The sequence below is a fragment of the Passer domesticus genome, chromosome 23, assembly GCF_036417665.1.
Source record: "Passer domesticus isolate bPasDom1 chromosome 23, bPasDom1.hap1, whole genome shotgun sequence".
Classification (NCBI taxonomy): Eukaryota; Metazoa; Chordata; class Aves; order Passeriformes; family Passeridae; genus Passer; species Passer domesticus.
This window is the reverse complement of record NC_087496.1, coordinates 6,258,073-6,276,367: the sequence shown is the minus strand read 5'-3', so window position 1 is coordinate 6,276,367 and position 18,295 is coordinate 6,258,073. Positions and strand designations below refer to the sequence as shown.

At 38.6% G+C, this 18,295-nt stretch overlaps 1 protein-coding gene and 1 long non-coding RNA gene across 4 annotated transcripts; one reads left to right on the top strand and one right to left on the bottom strand.

The window, feature by feature from the left end:
* Nucleotides 1–908: 908 nt before the first annotated feature.
* BTG4 (BTG anti-proliferation factor 4) lies at nt 909–7,965 on the top strand. Of its 3 annotated transcripts, none has more exons than XM_064397888.1 (7): nt 909–1,057; nt 1,396–1,591; nt 2,527–2,664; nt 3,927–4,122; nt 5,058–5,230; nt 6,158–6,495; nt 7,385–7,965. In XM_064397888.1, the coding sequence occupies exons 2-6, from the start codon at nt 1,419–1,421 to the stop codon at nt 6,162–6,164; spliced, it is 687 nt and encodes a 228-aa protein (XP_064253958.1). In that variant the 5' UTR covers nt 909–1,057; nt 1,396–1,418; the 3' UTR covers nt 6,165–6,495; nt 7,385–7,965. The 3 variants fall into 3 exon arrangements, with proteins under 3 accessions (XP_064253958.1, XP_064253956.1, XP_064253959.1); XM_064397886.1 differs by having other exon boundaries at nt 7,382–7,965; XM_064397889.1 differs by lacking the exons at nt 6,158–6,495; nt 7,385–7,965 and having other exon boundaries at nt 5,058–5,507.
* LOC135285540 (uncharacterized) lies at nt 7,429–9,726 on the bottom strand. The gene is made up of 3 exons (XR_010350358.1): nt 9,195–9,726; nt 8,273–8,398; nt 7,429–7,492 (listed from the first exon to the last, which is right to left on the bottom strand). It is a non-coding gene; the product is annotated as an uncharacterized LOC135285540 (long non-coding RNA).
* Between the last annotated feature and the right edge of the window lie 8,569 nt (nt 9,727–18,295).

Sequence of the window (18,295 nt, the reverse complement as noted above, 5' to 3'; positions counted from 1 at the left end):
CTTGGTCTTTTTTTTTTTAAAAATATTTTAATTTTTTTTTTCTGTGTAATGCAGAACAAAATTAAAGAGCGAGGAAGGAGCTGTGTGAGTGGAGAGAAATGAAATCCTGAAACAGCCAGAAATTTGTGGTTTGGGGACACAATTTGTGCCTTCGGGCTCTGAATTTCTCATCCCCTGCCTGGCACCACCCCAGGCCGAGGTGTGAGCCCTGGAATTGGGGGGCTGCACCATCCCCAGCCCCCTCAGGAGCCACTTTTGAGCACTCAGCTCTTTTCACTTTCATTTTTTCTTTTGCCTCTGCAGCTCCTGGGGTCTCACACTGCAGCCACAACTTCCTGAGGCAGCAAAAAGGGGAAAAAAAGGAACAATCAGCTGTTCTCTGTGCCAAACATTTGAGGAACTGAGACATTTTCTGCGTTTTAAATGCCTGAAAAATGACATAAATCTGTGCTGATAATGGGAACTAGGAAGATCAGCGATGTGATAAATCCAGAATCAAGCAGTTTTCTAAATAAGGAACGCCAAATGTGAGGGTTTCATGTGGAAAATAGTAGAAAAAATAGAAAAAGGAAAAAAAAAAGGAAGCAGGAAAAGGAAAAAAATAGAAGCAGTCTAGCACCATTCTAATAATTAATTAATAAGCCTGGTGCTATTTTTCTTGTGGTGAATATTAAATATTCCACAGGGATTTATGGGGTAGACTGATGGACACAACAGAATTCAGCCTGGAATCAGTGAAATCACCCGAAGGGAAGGAGCTGGTGCAGGAATGAAGCCGAGGAGATCGGGAATATTCTGGAACAGGTTGTCAATTAACCCAACCCCCAGCTGCAGCTGCTGCCCACCTGAAGATTCTTACATTCCTCGGCTCCACATGATTCCTGTTCCATAAAAAGCTGCCCCAGCCCTGCCAGGGAAGAGGGAGGGAGTTTTGGGTGCTGGGGTGGCTCCTGTGCCGATGCTCCAGGGCCCTGGGGGGTTTTAGCTGATTTCTTGGTGCCTCTCTAAGCTGTTTGTGAAGTTTATCTCAAGTTTTTACTGTCTCTGCTGCGAAAAGGTGACATTTTTGGTCTTTTTTAACATAAAAAGCTCTCTATTTTTAAGCTCTGCTGCTTGTAATATACGTGATAAATAAGAACTATTATATCTTAAACTCTTTTTTAAAATATTCTCTCTTAACTTGCTTAGTGCAGCTACCTTCTAGCAATGCATTAAACGGGTTTTAATATCCCAAAATAAATTGGTTTTAATACCCCAAACTAAATTTAATCTGCTGTTTGGCAGTCAGGCTTCTCCAGGCTCTTTCCACCTGGCTTGCGTGGATTTTGCAGCATCAGTTTTTTGGAAGCTGCTCGTGCCTTAATGTTATTAAATTTCTGTGCTGTGGCGTTCCAGCACCTCCTGCGCTCCAATTGAAGATGAAAGATGAAATTGCTGCCACGGTTTTCTTCATCACAAAGCTGGTGAAGAGGGAGGACAGGCTGAGCAAGCACAAAATGGAGAAGTTTGCAGCCAAGCTGACCACGCTGCTGTTTGAAAAGTACAAAAACCACTGGTACCTGGACAACCCCTCCCGAGGCCAGGCCTTCAGGTGAGAGGGGCTCAGCAGGACAATTCCTGCAGGCCTTGAAGTGAAATAAATAAAGCAGAGGGAACCACTGGGATACGCTTGAAGGAAGGATTATTAATTGGTGAAAGTTACTTTTTTTTTTTTAAACCTGTAAATGTGTGATTAGAGGTGGAAAACTGAGGCAGAAATCTTTTTTTTTTTTACCTGTAAATGTGCAATTAGGAACTGAGGTGGAAGTATTTTTTACCTGTAAATGTGTGATTAGAAAACTGAGGTGGAATTTTTTTCTTTTACTTGTAAACATGGGTTTAGAAAACAAAGCGGAAATCTTTTTATTTTACTTGTAGATGTGTGGTTAGAGAGTTGAGGTGGAAGTCTTTTTTTTACCTGTAAATGTGGGATTACAGAACTGAGGTGGAATTTCTTTCTTTTCTTTTACCTGTAAATATGGGATTAGAGGTGGAAGTCTTTTTATTTTACCTGTAGATGTGTGGTTAGAGAATTGAGGTGGAAATCTTTTTTTACCTCTAAGTGTGGGATTAGAGAATTGAGGTGGAAATATTTACCTGTAAATGTGGGATTAGACAACTGAAGTGGAATTTTTTTTTAAATTTATTTTTAGCTTGTAAATGTGTTATTAGAGAATTGAGGTGGCAATCTTAAGACCTGTGTCTCAAGCAGCCCCCGACTCCCAGGATGCAGAATTCAAGCTGTCTTAAAGCAGCTTTTGGGGTGGTTTTATTTTAAACACTCAGAGCAGTGACTTGCCTCATCAGCTGTCGATGAGAGCTAAAATCCAAGTCCTGTTTGAGCTGCTAAATCAGCTGTGAGGCTGAAATTCTGCTTGGGGCTCTAAGGCAGACCCTGCATCAACAGCTTAAAAATGACAATAAATGGTGATTTTGGGAGCAGGAGCTGCAGTGAAAGCCCAGCCCACTGCACTCTGCTGTCCCCAGGTGCATCAGGATCAACAAGCACCAGGCTCGGGATCCCCTGCTGGAGCGGGCGTGTGTGGAGAGCGACGTGGACTTCAACCTGCTGGGGCTGCCCAAGGAGATGACGCTGTGGGTGGATCCCTTCCAGGTGTGCTGCAGGTGAGCTGGCCTTGGCCTTGCAGCTGGTGTTGGAAGGCAGGAATGATGAGTCTGACTTCATCTTCTCAGAAAGCTCATTTATTTTGTTACTATATTAAATTATGTATTATATATTAAATATATGGAATAGATTTTAATACATGATACATTTCAATATTTAATATATTATATAATTTAATATTTTATATAATGTAATATAGTATATAATTTATTATATAGTTTGTATATGCTTATATATGATATATTAAATACATATTATATTTTACTATAGTATGTGATTTAATACATATTTATCTATTATATTATATATATAATATGTAAATATATATATTATGTATTAAACTATATTAAATACTCAACTCTACTATACTAAAGGATATGGAAAGGATACAGACAGAAGGTTAAAGAGATAGTAACGAGTTTTTATGGTTTTCTCCAGAGTCCTGACACAGCTTGGCCCCGATTGGCCAATAAGTCAAAACAACTCACAGCAAAAACCCAATGAAACAGTCTCCAAACACATTCCACATGAGCACAGCACAGGAGAAGCAAATGAGATAATTATTGTTTTCATTTTTCTTTGAGGCTTCTCAGCTTCCCAGGAGAAAAATCCTGGGCAAAGGGATTTTTCCAGAAAATATGACTGTGACACCTTGGGGAGCAGAGGGTGGCCGGAGCTAAAGGAATAAAGTGGGGATTCATTAAAAGGTTTTTACATCTTGGCCAGTACAGGAGCCTGGCCATGGCTCCACCCAAGATGGAACTCAAGTCACGATTTTTCACATTTTATAAGTTTTGCTCCATTTCCATATGGGGTTCATTGTCCACTTCCAGCTCCAGGTGATGCAGTCCCACCCTCCCAGTTTGCTCTCCTACAATTCTGTTGTTTGCGCTTTTTGGGCTGAAGCTGCAGAGGTGCCCTTGATTTCAGGGCTGGAAAACAATTGTTTATTTTGTTTTGTGTTTTTTACCTGTAAATGTGTGATTAGAGAACTGAGGTGGATTTTTTTTTTCTTTTACCTGTAACTGTTTTGTGTGACTGAGCTGTGAGGAGAACTGCTGACACTTTATATGGAGCTCAGAGTTATAAATGCAGTACAGAACGTGGAAAACACAAAAACTCAAACTGAAGGCATGGCTGGGGGCTGACAAACACCAAGTGCTGGGTGTTCCATCAGCCTAGAGCTTCTCCCAGCATTAACCCTTGAGGGTTTGGTCCCTTGTGGGGCAGAGAGCAGCAGCACCCACCTGCACCCTTGCAGGTACGGCGAGAGGAGCCGGCCCTTCACCGTGGCACACTTCGATGGCGAGGAGAACCCCGAGCTGCCCCAGCAGATCAGCCTGGCCGTGGGCAGGGCAGCCCTGGATTATCACTCCAGCACCTCCTCGGATGAGGAGAGCTTCAGCAAGGAGCCCAGAGCCATCCCCACCGTCAGCAACCCCAACAGCATCTACCAGGTGAGCCGGGGACTCCTCGCCCCAAAATCCCTCCAGAGAGGTGCTGGCAGGTGGGGTCAGGCTCTTCTCCCAGGGACAGGATGGGAGGAAACAGCTCTGAGCTGCTCCAGGGGAGGTTGAGGTTGCATTTCTCCCCTGAAAGGGTTTTCCAGCTTGGGTGTGTAGGCTCAGGCTCTTTTTCCAGTGAGAGGATTTGAGGAAACAGCCCTGAGCTGCTCCAGGAGGGGTTCAAGTTTCATTTCTCCCCTGAAAGGGTTTTCCAGCTTGGGTGTGTAGGCTCAGGCTCTTTTTCCAGTGAGAGGATTTGAGGAAACAGCCCTGAGCTGCTCCAAGGGGAGGTTGAGGTTTGATTTTTCCCCTCTGGAAGGGTTTTCCAGCCCTGGCAGGCAGGATCAGGCTCCTCTTCCAAAGACAGAATAGGAGGAAACAGCCTCAAGCTATTCTAAGGGAGGTTGAGGTTTAATTTCTCCCCTGGAAGGGATTTCCAGCCCTGTCAGGTTGTGTCACTGTCCCATAAAACTGTGCACAGCCTGGTTTTAGATGTCAAACTTGTCCATGCTTTGTTTCACAAAGTTTAGGAGTTGTGGCCCTATTTCTTGCTAACTAATTCTCTTTATAGCACTCCACGTGTTTTAAGAGAAGTTTATGAACTCTTTGAAGAATTGAGTTGTTTCCATGAAGAATTGAGTTGTTTCCATGAAGAATTGAGTGGTTTCCATGGGGTGCTGATTGAGTCACCATCCCTGGGGGGGTTTCAGAGCTGTGGCCCTTGGGGACAGAGCTGGGCTTGTCCTTGAAGGCTTTTCCCAGCCTCAGTGGTGCTGTGGGTGGGGTGAGCTTTGGGAGGAGGCAGCGAGTGGGATTTGGGGTGTCCTGACTGCTCCCGCACCTTCCCCAGCACATTTTAACTTTTTTCCCCCCATTTTTCTGCTGAGTTTGGTGACTTCTGCAAGGCTCCCCCCCAGCCCTGGTGGCAGTACCTGCACAGGAAGCCCCCCGTGGCCGAGGGCTCCCACTTTGGCCAGCACAGGGGCTACAGGACCTACAGACCCACGGCCACCTTCGCCGGCCCACGCGTGGACAGGTACCACTGGATCAACACCAAGAGGTAGAGCCGGGGCTCCTCGGGGACTGTGGAGCCCTGATTTTGTGAGGGGGTGAAGGCTGGCACTGCAAAACCTCATAAAAACAGCACTTCCTGCCAATCCCTGTCTCTGACTCGGTATTTATGGAGATTTTGGGGGGATTTTTTTCTTTTTTCTTCCGGGATTTTAAATGTTTTTAATTGATGTTAACATAAGATTGAAGATGTAATGTGAGACTCTGCTTGTGAGTTAAAAAGGAAATGCATAAATCAATAAATCTGCTGATGTTTTTTTATCAAAGCCAGCTGCTGGTGGTGCCTTGAAGGGTGTTCAGGAGCTTTTTGGTGCAAACACCAGCAGGTGAAGGAAGATAAAACCACCCCCAAGCTGCTTTGAAAAACACTTTTCTTCCTTCTGGCAAAGGTGTCGGGAGCCAAGACCTGAATGTCACCAGCAGAAACGTCTGGGGTATTTAGAGACTCACAAAATATTTGAATTCTGCTGTTCCCCCATCAGTTTTGTGTTGATAGGGGGGAAAAAAAATGTTTTGAGTGATTTTGCTCTTCCCTCACTTGCTTTTTATCAACACTGGAGGCTGGGCTGATGTTTCACTGATTGGGAAATATTGAGTGGTTCATGTTTTGGGGTCTGGCTCTGGAATTTGGGAGGAGGAGAGACTGATCCCCCAGGTTTAGGAGCAGGAATGGCCCTGGACAGTGCATTGCTGGCTGGGTGGGAGCACAGAGCTGAAACGAGGCCACTTCAGAAGTTGCTTCAGTGGTGGAAAAGAATATTTCTGCACTTTATGTGTAATTAAACAGATGTAATTAACCCAAGTAAGTGTATCTGCAGTTTTTGCTGTGTCATAAAATGAGAAAAGTGCAGCTCTCGGCTGCAGAACACCTCGTGGAGTGATGCCTGAGTTTAAAGAATAATTTATTTCACACTAGGAATTGAGTGCTTCTATATTCTGCTGCTGTTCCTGGAAACCCTGACTCTGGGATTTTGCAGCAATATTTCTCCTCAGCACTTGGATGTGGCCAAAAATGTCATTTCCTGCAGCCAAAATCTTGTCACTTCCATCCCTGCACTGCTCTCCCTCCTGATTTAATGAGCCTTTGGGATGGAGAGGAGAAACTCTGGAATTAAGGCCGAAATAGAGATTTCCCCTGGGCTGGAGCCAACCGCGGAGTTCTGAGCATCACAACTTTCTGCCCTGGGCTATCTCCTCCTCCAAAGCATTGATTCGCTTCGCCAAACTCTCCTTCTCCAAGCTGGTTATTTCCAGGTAATAAGAGAGCAGATCTTCGTTGCCTTTGCTGCTTAAAAACTGCTCTTCATCCTCCAAAATCTGCAGCAGCTCCTCAGTCAGAGCATCCACCTGCTCCTCCAGCTCTGAGGGGGACAAGGAACTCGCAGTTCCCTCCCCGGGGCTAGAAAAAAAAAAACAGGGAAAAGTTGAAATTGGGAGGGAAGAAATGGAAATATTAAAATTTTATCTGCACGGGAGCAGGGCCCTTTCCAGCTGTGCACAAACAGCCTGGAAAGCACAGCCACCACCTCTGCTTTCCCAAAATCCCAAATAATCCCAAGTCCCTCACCCCCACAGGATCTCCTCCTGAGCCACAAAGATAAACTGCCTGAGGGGGAAAACTTGCAAAAAATGTGGTTTTGTGAGCAAAAATGATGGAATATCACGAATTTCTCACCTTTTCTGCACCTCCTGCTGCAGCTGGGGGATCCTGCCTGCAGGTGAGGGGAGCAGGCCGGGGGGTGTTGTGGAAGCTGGAGTGGTTTTCTGATTTTCTTCGCTTTTTAACCCCTCTGTGCGAGCAGCAGAAGCCTTTAAAGTGCTCCTGGAGGAGTAGCCTGGGCAAGAAAACAGGAGGGAAATGTGTTTTTGGCAGGAAAAAGAATGATTTTTTTCAAAATTTACCTAAATTTGGTGAGGAACACTGAGTCTCACAGATGATTTCAGGGCTCCACCAATTTAATTTGCTCACTAAGCCCAAGGAGATCTTCAACAAAATGGGACCAAAATCTGATTTGCAGGATAATCTTGTGGATTTGAAGCAGAAATAATATTACAATAAAATAAGGGGGTGTGGCAGAGCTTTTCTCTCCCTCTTACCTGGGCTCTGAGGTGATAAATTGTTTTTTCTGTTTTCCTGCAGCAGCTGGAGCACGGCCTGGAGCAGTGGGATCAGTTTTTGGGGGATGGACTCCCCTGGATCACTTGGGATTTCACGGCTGCCATAAATCCTGGGGCTCCCAGGGAAAGGCACCTGGAACAGCACACAGGCTCTGCTGAGCATCAAAAATGGGATTTTATAAACTCAAACCTCCCGCCATCCCCGGCCTTTTCTTGTAAAACTTAAATTTTGGATGAATAACAGATTGTCCCAAAGCCAAGAAATGCTGCAGCAATTTAAAAACCTTTTTTTAGTGGTTATTGTCCCAAACTCTCAGAGCTTGTCACACCCTCCAAGTTAACAGAAATGTTGCAAATATAATCTGAATATTAACTTATATTTAATGTCTTTCTTTGTTATTTTGCTCTGATCCTCTGCACTTTTTGGGTGTCACCTCTTGTTTACGGACAAATTGTTTTGCAGCCTGTAAAATATTAAATATCTGCTGCACTAAAAGTGACATTTTACGTGGCTGTGCCTAAAATTTCTAGAAGAGAATTCTGTTTCTTATTCTGTGTGTAAATTCAATTCACCATCCCATGAATAAAAGTGATTTGTTATTCCATCTGTGAACTCAACTTATTCCTTGTGTAATTTCAATTCAACATTCCATGTATATATTTAATTTGTTAATCCATGTATTAATTTCATTCCCCATTCCATGTATAAATTCAATTTTTTATTCCATGTATAAATTCAATTTTTTATTCCATGTGTAAATTCAATTTACCGTTCCATGTGTAATTTCAATTTATTCCGTGCACAAGTTTCATTTATTCCACCTTTTATTGCATTTATTCCACCTTTTATTGCATTTATTCCACCTTTTATTGCATTTATTCCATTTGTAACTCCTGCTGAGCTGAGCTCTACCTGCTCTTTTTCCTCTTTTTCCTCTTTTCTCTCCTCCTCTCCCTTTCCTGGGATGCTCAGAGCCTTCAGCCAAAGCTTTTTCAGCAGGGAGATTTCATCCATTACCCTGAGATACAGAACTTTCACCTGAGGGAAAAAATAAATAAAGATTAATAAATGAATAAAATAAAAAGCTGATTTTAGGAGTGAAGGGATAATTTGGTGAAATTTCCCTTTTTGTTCTAAACCCCAAACTGGGGACAATTTTTGGTGCAAACATTGCTGGCAGATTGGCTCAGACTGGGGAATGATGACTTTTTATTTATTATTATTGATCATTTATTATTAAATTAATTAAATTAATATTTATTTATTATAAATGCTTGCTGTGATCCAGCTCCCTCTGCTCTTTAAAACCTCACCTGGATTTCCCAGAGCACCACAGGTGGACTCAGATTTGGGCTGTGCAATGTTTTCCTATTGATTTCAGCAGCAAAATTAAGATATTTACTATAAAAATAAAAAATTTTGTTACACTCATCAGGTCATTTATTCATCTCTTCTCAGCTTAACCTCCAGTGTAAAAAAATCCACTTTTATTTTGTTTTTTTGGATAAAACGTTGAAGCTGGAAGCTGAAGTCACTTTCTAAAAATTCTCAGTTCAGTACCAAGAGAAAAAATTCAAAGAAAATTAAAATATTTTCTCTTAAAACTCTTCTTAACTGAAAACTCCTCTTCCCACTTTTAGAAAATGCTTCATAAAATGAGCAGAGATTTAATTATCGTGTCCTAAACAGCCGAAAATTGAAGTCAAGGCTTGATGAAACAATGGGAATAGAAATAAAAATAACTCAGTTTTAGGCTTTTCTACACGAAAATCAGCAGCAAAAAATTGAATTATTCATGAATAATTTAATTTTTATTGAAAATAAGGATTTTTACCTCTTCTTTGGAGTGGCCCAGGGCGGTGGTGACGGCCTGGGAGTGCCTGAGCAGCAGCTCAAAGAAAACTTTGGTGTTGAAGGAGTCCAGGTCCAGCTGATCCCCGGGGAACGAGGCTGCAAGCGGGAAATTCATTAATTAATCGCGTTAATTGTCATTCGTTTTATTTCTTTTGTTTAGGTCTTGTTACTTCCAGGCTGGTTCTGAGCACGAATTCCTGAGAATCCCTGATTGCAGCAGCCTGGAGGTGGAATTTGGGCTCTGTTCTGGTAGAACCTCCCCGGTTTTGGGTTTTTTTGGGGTTTTTTATTTTGATTTTTGGGGTTTTTTGGGGTTTTGGGTTTTTTTGTGATTTTGGGGGTTTTAGGGTTTTTTGTGTTTTTTGGGTTTTCTGATTTATTATTGGTTTTTAGAGACATTAAAAATGCTTGTTTAAGTTTTTTTGTGGTTTTTTCTTTTGGGGTTTTTAGGGGTTTCACAGATTTTTTTGGGCTTTTAGGGATTTAAAAACTTGTTTATTTAAGTGTTATCAGTGAGATGTATATTAAAAATCCTTGTTTCATTTTAGAGTTTTTAGGATTTTTTTTGAGGTTTTTTTTAGGGGTTTTTAGGGTTTTAGGTTTTTTGGGGTTTTAGGGTTTTTTAGAGTTTTTTTGGGGGGTTTTTTGTTTAAGTGTTTTAGGGTGTTTAGGGTTTTTTAGAGTTTTTTTTGGGTTTTAGGATGTTTAGGGTTTTTTGGGATTTTAGGGATTTTAGGGGTTTAAAGCGTTTTAGGGGGTTTGGGGGGTTTTAGGGTTTTTAGGGGTTTTTAGGGTTTTTAGGGTTTTTTGGGGTTTTTGATGTTTGTTGGATTTTTAGAATTTTTTTAGGTTTTTAGGACTTTTTTGTTTTGTTTTTAGGCTTTTAGGGTTTTTTTGTTTGTTTTTAGAGTTTTTAGGATTTTAGCGTTTTTAGATTTTTTTTTTTGGGGTTTTATGACTTTTTGGGGTTTTTGAATTGTTTTGTGTTTTATGACTTTTTTTGCTTTTTAGGTTTTTTTTTGTGGTTTTGGGGCTTTTTTAGGTGTTTTTTGTTGCCTGACCTGCCCCAGCCGCGCTGCAGCGTTGCCCAGCCCGCTGCTGCAGCGAGGGATGAACTTTTTTCACGGAAAAAACCTCTGGAATTTCGGAGGAAAATCCATCCAGGCTGTAGCGGAGCTGCCGCCTCCGGAACGCGGGGCCGGGGCCGCCCCTCGGAGCCCAGCCCGGGCCCCGGCACAGCAGCTGCAAAAATCCGAATTCACATTCCCCAAACTCAAACGCAAAAAACTCCGAGTGAAGCTCACAAGGCTCAAAAGTCACAAAAATTCGAAATAAAATTCGTAAAATTCCAAATAAAACGCATAAAATTCGAAATAAAATTCGTAAAATTCAAAATAAAATTTGTAAAATTCAAAATAAAATTCGTAAAATTCGAAATAAAACGCACAAAATTCAAAATAAAATTAGTAAAATTTGAAATAAAATTCGTGAAATTCCAAATAAAACGCACAAAATTCGAAATAAAATTCGAAATAAAATTCGTAAAATTCCAAATCAAATGCACAGAATTAGAAATAAAATTCGTAAAATTCCAAATAAAACGCACAAAATTCAAACTAAAAGTCATACAATTCAAACTAAAATTCACCAAAATTCAAAATAAAGGTCACAATGTTCATCACATAATTCCCTTTTTTTTGGTGTTTATATCTCCCTTTAATGTGATTTGCTCACCAATATCATCCATCATCACCCTGAGAGGCTGGTTTCTAATTATTGCTAATTAATAATTTCTTCTAAACCTGCAGAATTAGTGATCCCAGCTGAAAGCAAGGGAAGGAAGTGAAACGCTCTGTTCTTGCATCTGCTGGGTGAATAAATCACATTTTCTGTCATGACCTCAGGAGGCTGCAGGAAAAAAAATCCGAATGAGGTCAGAAGGGTTTTGGAATGGACAAACCGTGAGTTCATTGTGTAAAATCTCATAATACTCAATTAAAAATTGTGATTAATTTTACTCATGGCCAGGGCCAGGGCAGCCAGCAGCAGCAGCAGCAGGGCAGAGCTCATAGATAATATCATATATAGTATGTAATATATAATATTTTTTTAAAATTAGGAACAGACAAACTGTGAGTTCATTGTGTAAAATCTCAAAATATTCAATTAAAAATTTGGATTAATTTTACTCATGGCCAGAGCCAGGGCAGCCAGCAGCAGCAGTGCAGACTCATAGATAATATATATTATATTTTTTAAAAATTAGGAACAGACAATTTGTGAGTTGTGTAAAACTGTATAATACTCTCTAAAAAATTAGGATTAATTAAAAATAAAACAAAATCAATTAACACAATTAATTTTACTCACGGCCAGGGCCAGGGCAGCCAACAGCAGCAGCAGTGCATAGCTCATTGATAATATAGAAAATCTTCTTTAAAAATTAGGAACGGACAAATTGTGAGTTGTGTAAAGCTGTATAATACTCTCTAAAAATTAGGATTAATTAAAAATAAAATAAAACAAATTAATACAATTAATGTTACTCACGGCCAGGGCCAGGGCAGCCAGCAGCAGCAGTGCAGAGCTCATAGATAATATAAAAATCTTTAGGAACGGACAAACTGTGAGTTGTGTAAAGCTGTATAATACCCTCTAAAAATTGGGATTAATTAAAACTAAAATCAAATCAATTAACACAATTAATGTTACTCACGGCCAGGGCCAGGGCAGCCAGCAGCAGCAGCGCAGAGCTCATAGATAATATAAAAAATCTTTAGGAACGGACAAACTGTGAGTTGTGTAAAACTGTATAACACTCTCTAAAAATTAGGATTAATTAAAAATAAAATCAAATCAATTAACACAATTAATGTTACTCACGGCCAGGGCCAGGGCAGGCAGCAGCAGCAGCAGCAGCGCGCAGCTCAGCGCGGCCAGCGCGGCGCGGTCGGGGCGCAGCGGCAGCTCCGAGTGCCCGGCCAGCCCCAGCTGCACTGCCACCCTGGGCGTGCTGGGCACGAAGGGACCCTCCGGGGGGCAGCGGGCACCCGCGGGCATCACCCGCACGTACTGCAGGCAACACGTGCAGATTTGGAATTACTGACATTGGAATGATTCCATTTTCGCACTTACCCTGCCCAGTCTGCAGGAATTGCCCCGTGTCCCCCTGACATTTATCTCTGGGCTATGAAAAGATGCTCACTGTTATATCTTTCTGCATTTCCAAACTTTCACCTGGAGAATGAAATTCTACTCCAAGAGGCAAGTTATGAATAAAAAATTAAGATTTTCTGGGTACAAAAGCAGAAAGCCAGTTAGGGCTTTGTGTCCCCCCACACGTACTGTACGCAACAGGTTCAGATTTGGAATTATTGGCACTGGAATGATTCCATTTTCTCACTTACACTGCCCAAGTCTGCAGGAATTGCCCCGTGTCCCCCTGACATTTATCTCTGGGCTATGAAAAGATGCTCACTGTTGTTTTTGCCTCTTCCAAACTTTCACTGGGAGAATGAAATTCACCTGGAGCACAAAATTCTTCTCCAAGAGGCAAATTATGAATAAAAAATTAAGATTTTCTGGGCACAAAAGCAGAAAGCCATTTATGGTTTTGTGTCCCCCTGCTGGCATCACGCTCGGGTACTGCAGCACAACGAGTTCAGATTTATCATTATTTACATTTGGAATTATTCCATTTTCGCACTTACACAGCCCAGTTTGCAGGAATTGCCCCGTTTTCCCCTGACATCTCTGTGCTATAAAAACATGCTCACTGTTATATCTTTCTGCATTTCCAAACTTTCACCTGCAGAATGAAATTCTTCTCCAAGAGGCAAATTATGAATAAAAAATTAAGATTTTCTGGGTACAAAGGCAGAAAGCCAGTTAGGGCTTCCCCCACACGTACTGCACACAACGAGTTCAGATTTATCATTATTTGCATTTGGAATTATTCCATTTTCGCACTTACACAGTCCACTTTCCAGGAATTGCCCCATTTCCCCCTGACATTTATCTCTGTGCTATGAAAAGATGCTCACAGTTATTTCTTGTATCTTCCTGCATTTCCAAACTTTCACCTGGAGAATGAAATTCTTCTCCAAGAGGCAAATTATGAATAAAAAAATTAAGATTTTCTGTGTACAAAGCCAGAAAGCCAGTTAGGGCTTCCCCTGCACGTACTGCAGGCAACACATGCAGATTTGGAATTGCTGACATTGGAATTATTCCATTTTCGCACTTACACAGTCCACTTTCCAGGAATTGCCCCATTTCCCCCTGACATTTATCTCTGTGCTATGAAAAGATGCTCACAGTTATTTCTTATATCTTCCTGCATTTCCAAACTTTCACCTGCAGAATGAAATTCTTCTCCAAGAGGCAAATTATGAATAAAAAATTAAGATTTTCTGTGTACAAAGCCAGAAAGCCAGTTAGGGCTTCCCCTGCACGTACTGCAGGCAACACATGCAGATTTGGAATTGCTGACATTGGAATGATTCCATTTTCGCACTTACACAGTCCAGTTTGCAGGAATTGCCCCGTGTCCCCCTGACATTTATCTCTGTGCTATAAAAAGATTCTCACTGTTATATCTTCCTGCATTTCCAAACTTTCACCTGGAGAATGAAATTCTTCTTCAAGAAGCAAATTATGAATAAAAAAATTAAGATTTTCTGGGCACAAAAGCAGAAAGCCAGTTAGGGCTTTGTGTCCCCCCACACGTACTGTACGCAACAGGTTCAGATTTGGAATTATTGGCACTGGAATTATTCCATTTTCTCACTTACACTGCCCAGTCTGCAGGAATTGCCCCGTGTCCCCCTGACATTTATCTCTGGGCTATGAAAAGATGCTCACTGTTGTTTTTGCCTCTTCCAAACTTTCACTGGGAGAATGAAATTCACCTGGAGCACAAAATTCTTCTCCAAGAGGCAAATTATGAATAAAAAATTAAGATTTTCTGGGCACAAAAGCAGAAAGCCATTTATGGTTTTGTGTCCCCCTGCTGGCATCACGCTCGGGTACTGCAGCACAACGAGTTCAGATTTATCATTATTTACATTTGGAATTATTCCATTTTCGCACTTACACAGCCCAGTTTGCAGGAATTGCCCCGTTTTCCCCTGACATTTATCTCTGTGCTATAAAAACATGCTCACTGTTATATCTTTCTGCATTTCCAAACTTTCATCTGGAGAATGAAATTCTTCTCCAAGAGGCAAATTATGAATAAAAAATTAAGATTTTCTGGGTACAAAGGCAGAAAGCCAGTTAGGGCTTCCCCCACACGTACTGCACACAACGAGTTCAGATTTATCATTATTTGCATTTGGAATTATTCCATTTTCGCACTTACACAGTCCACTTTCCAGGAATTGCCCCATTTCCCCCTGACATTTATCTCTGTGCTATGAAAAGATGCTCACAGTTATTTCTTATATCTTCCTGCATTTCCAAACTTTCACCTGGAGAATGAAATTCTTCTCCAAGAGGCAAATTATGAATAAAAAAATTAAGATTTTCTGTGTACAAAGCCAGAAAGCCAGTTAGGGCTTCCCCTGCACGTACTGCAGGCAACACATGCAGATTTGGAATTGCTGACATTGGAATGATTCCATTTTCGCACTTACACAGTCCACTTTCCAGGAATTGCCCCGTTTTCCCCTGACATTTATCTCTGTGCTATAAAAAGATGCTCACTGTTATATCTTCCTGCATTTCCAAACTTTCACCTGGAGAATGAAATTCTACTCCAAGAGGCAAATTATGAATAAAAAATTAAGATTTTCTGGGCGCAAAGGCAGAAAGCCAGTTAGGGTTTTGTGACCCCAACACGTACTGCACACAACAAGTTCAGATTTGGAATAATTTAAATTTGGAATGATTTGATTTTTGCACTTACACTGCCCAGTTTGCAGGAATTGCCCCTGACAGGAACAAACTCACATTTATTTCTTACATTTCTTACATTTTCTCCTCACAGGAGCAAACTTTACATTTATTTCTGTCCTCATTTTTATTTTTGCAGCTTCCAAGCTCTCACCTGGAGCACAAAATTCTTCTCCAAGAGGCAAATTATGAATAAAAAAATTAAGATTTTCTGGGTGCAAAGCCAGAAAGCCAGTTAGGGCTTTGTGTCCCCCCTGCTGCTGGCATCACAAAATCAGATTTATAATTATTTAAATAATTCAATTTATATTTATTAAATAATTGTATAAAGATACTTATTGTTATTTTTTATATCTTCCTGCACGTCCAAACTTTCACCTGGAGCACGAAACGCTTTTCATGCATGATAATTTTATATATAATTGTATAAATTATAAGTGTAATTAATAATTTCGGGGAAAATATAAATAAAAAATGAAAGATTTTGAGGAAATTCTAAATAAAAAGAAGGATTTTGGGGAAATTCTGAATAAAAAGAAGGATTTTCTGGGTACCAACCATTCTCTTGTGCTTGTTGCTGCTCAGCTGGAGCACGTAGGTGCCGGGGGCCTGGAAGTGGAAAAGGAACAGGAAAAGTTTCTGGGAATTTCTGGGAATTTCCCTCATTTCCTCCCTCAGGCTCCGGAAATCTCCCCAGTCAAATTCAGCGTTTGTGTTGTACAGGTTGTCTCTAGGAGGGGAAATACAAAAAATTTCTTGTAGTTACTTGTTTTATTTTAATTATTTTTCCTTCTAAACTGGATGGAGATTTCTAAATTCAGAGTTGTTATTCCGTGTGTAAATTCAACTTGTTATTCCAAGTGAAAATGTATAAATTTAATTCAACATTCCATTAATAAATTCAACTTGTTATTTATTACATGTATAAATTTAATTCACCATTCCATGTATAAGTTCAGTTTGTAATTCCATGTATAAATTTAATTTGTTATTCCATATATAATTTCAATTCACCATTCCATGTATAATTTCAATTCACAATTCCATGTATCAATTCCATTCACCTTTACATGTATAGATTTAATTTGTTATTCCATGTACAAATTCGATTCACCATTCCATGTATAAATTCAATATATTATTCCATGTATAAATTCAATATATTATTCCATGTATAATTTCAATACACCATTCATGTATAAATTCAATTAATGATTCCATGTATAAATTCAATTAATGATTCCATGTATAAATTCAATTAATGATTCCATGTATAAATTCAATTCGCCTTTACATGTATAGATTCAATTTGTTATTCCATGTATAAATTCAATTTGTTATTCCATATATAATTTCAATTTGTTATTCCACGTATCATTTCAATTCCCCATTCCATGTATAAATGCAGCTTGTTATTCCATGTATAAATTTAATTCACCATTCATGTATAAATTCAATTCACAATTCTATGTATAAATTCAATTCACAATTCTATGTATAAATTCAATATATTATCCCATGTATAAATTCAATTTGTTATTCCATGTATAATTTCATTTATTCCATCTATAACTACTGCTGCTGCACCAGTAATGAAGGAGCATCGGGGGGATTTCAGGATTTCCTGCCCCAGATTTGTTTGGGATGATTTTCCCCAAAAATACAGCAATTAACCCTGAGGAGCAGGAATTTTTATTTACTTTTTTATTATTTTTATTACTTTTTTTGCAAAAAGAGTTCTAGGTCAGAAACAGCATCACAAGACATCGGGAGCAGAAGAAGAGATTTAATTTTGCCAATTTCAATGAGGAAATGTGAATTTCTTAATGATTTAAATGCAGTTTCCTCCTGTGCACAGCCCTCTGTGAAAAATACACGGAATTCTTGTTAATAATGAGAATTTTCCTGTTCCTTGTTGTGTTTTCTTTGAGTTCTGTGCTGGAATATCACTGTGATATTTTCTGGAAAAATCCCCTTGCCCAGGATTTTCTCTGGAAATCTGAGGAGCCTCAGCTTCTCCTGGTTCTGCTGCTCGGGAGATTCTGTATCAAAGATGGGATTGATTGTTTATCAAAGATGGGAATTGATTGTTTATCAAAGATGGAATTGATTGTTTGTCAAAGATGGGAATTGATTGTTTATCAAAGATGGGAATTGATTGTTTATCAAACAGGGGAATTGATTGTTTATCAAACAAAGATGGGAATTGATTGTTTATCAAACATGGAATTGATTGTTTATCAAACAGGGGAATTGATTGTTTATCAAACATGGAATTGATTGTTTATCAAAGATGGAAATTGATTTTTGTTAATGACCAAGCATGGTCCAGCTGTGTCAGACTCTGAGTCAGTCATGAGTTTTTATTATTCATTATTGTTAACTTTCTGATGTAGCTTTTCTCTATAGTTTAGTATAGTTTTAGTATAATATAATATCTAATATAATGTAATATAATGTAATATAATGTAATATAATGTAATATTATATTATATTATATGGTATAATATAATATAATATAATATAATATAATATAATATAATATAATATAATATAATATAATATAATATAATATAATATAATATAATATAATATAATATAATGTAATGTAATGTAATGTAATGTAATGTAATATAAAGTAATATAATATAATATAATATAATATAATATAATGTAATATAATATAATGTAATATAATATAATATAATGTAATGTAATGTAATGTAATGTAATGTAATGTAATGTAATATAATGTAATGTAATATAATATAAAGTAATATAATATAATATAATATAATGTAATATAATATAATATAATATAATGTAATGTAATGTAATGTAATATAATGTAATGTAATATAATATAAAGTAATATAATATAATATAATATAAAGTAATATAATATAATATAATATAATATAATGTAATGTAATATAATATAATATTATATAATATAATATAATATAATATAATATAATATAATATAATATAATATAATATAATATAATATAATATAGTATAATATAATATAATATAATATTACTATATTTTAGTATATTATATATTATGATATATTATTATATAATATGATAGACTATGGTATAATATGAAATAATATGGTATAATATAGTATCATATAATGTAATGTAATGTGCATATAATATAATATAATATAATATAATATAA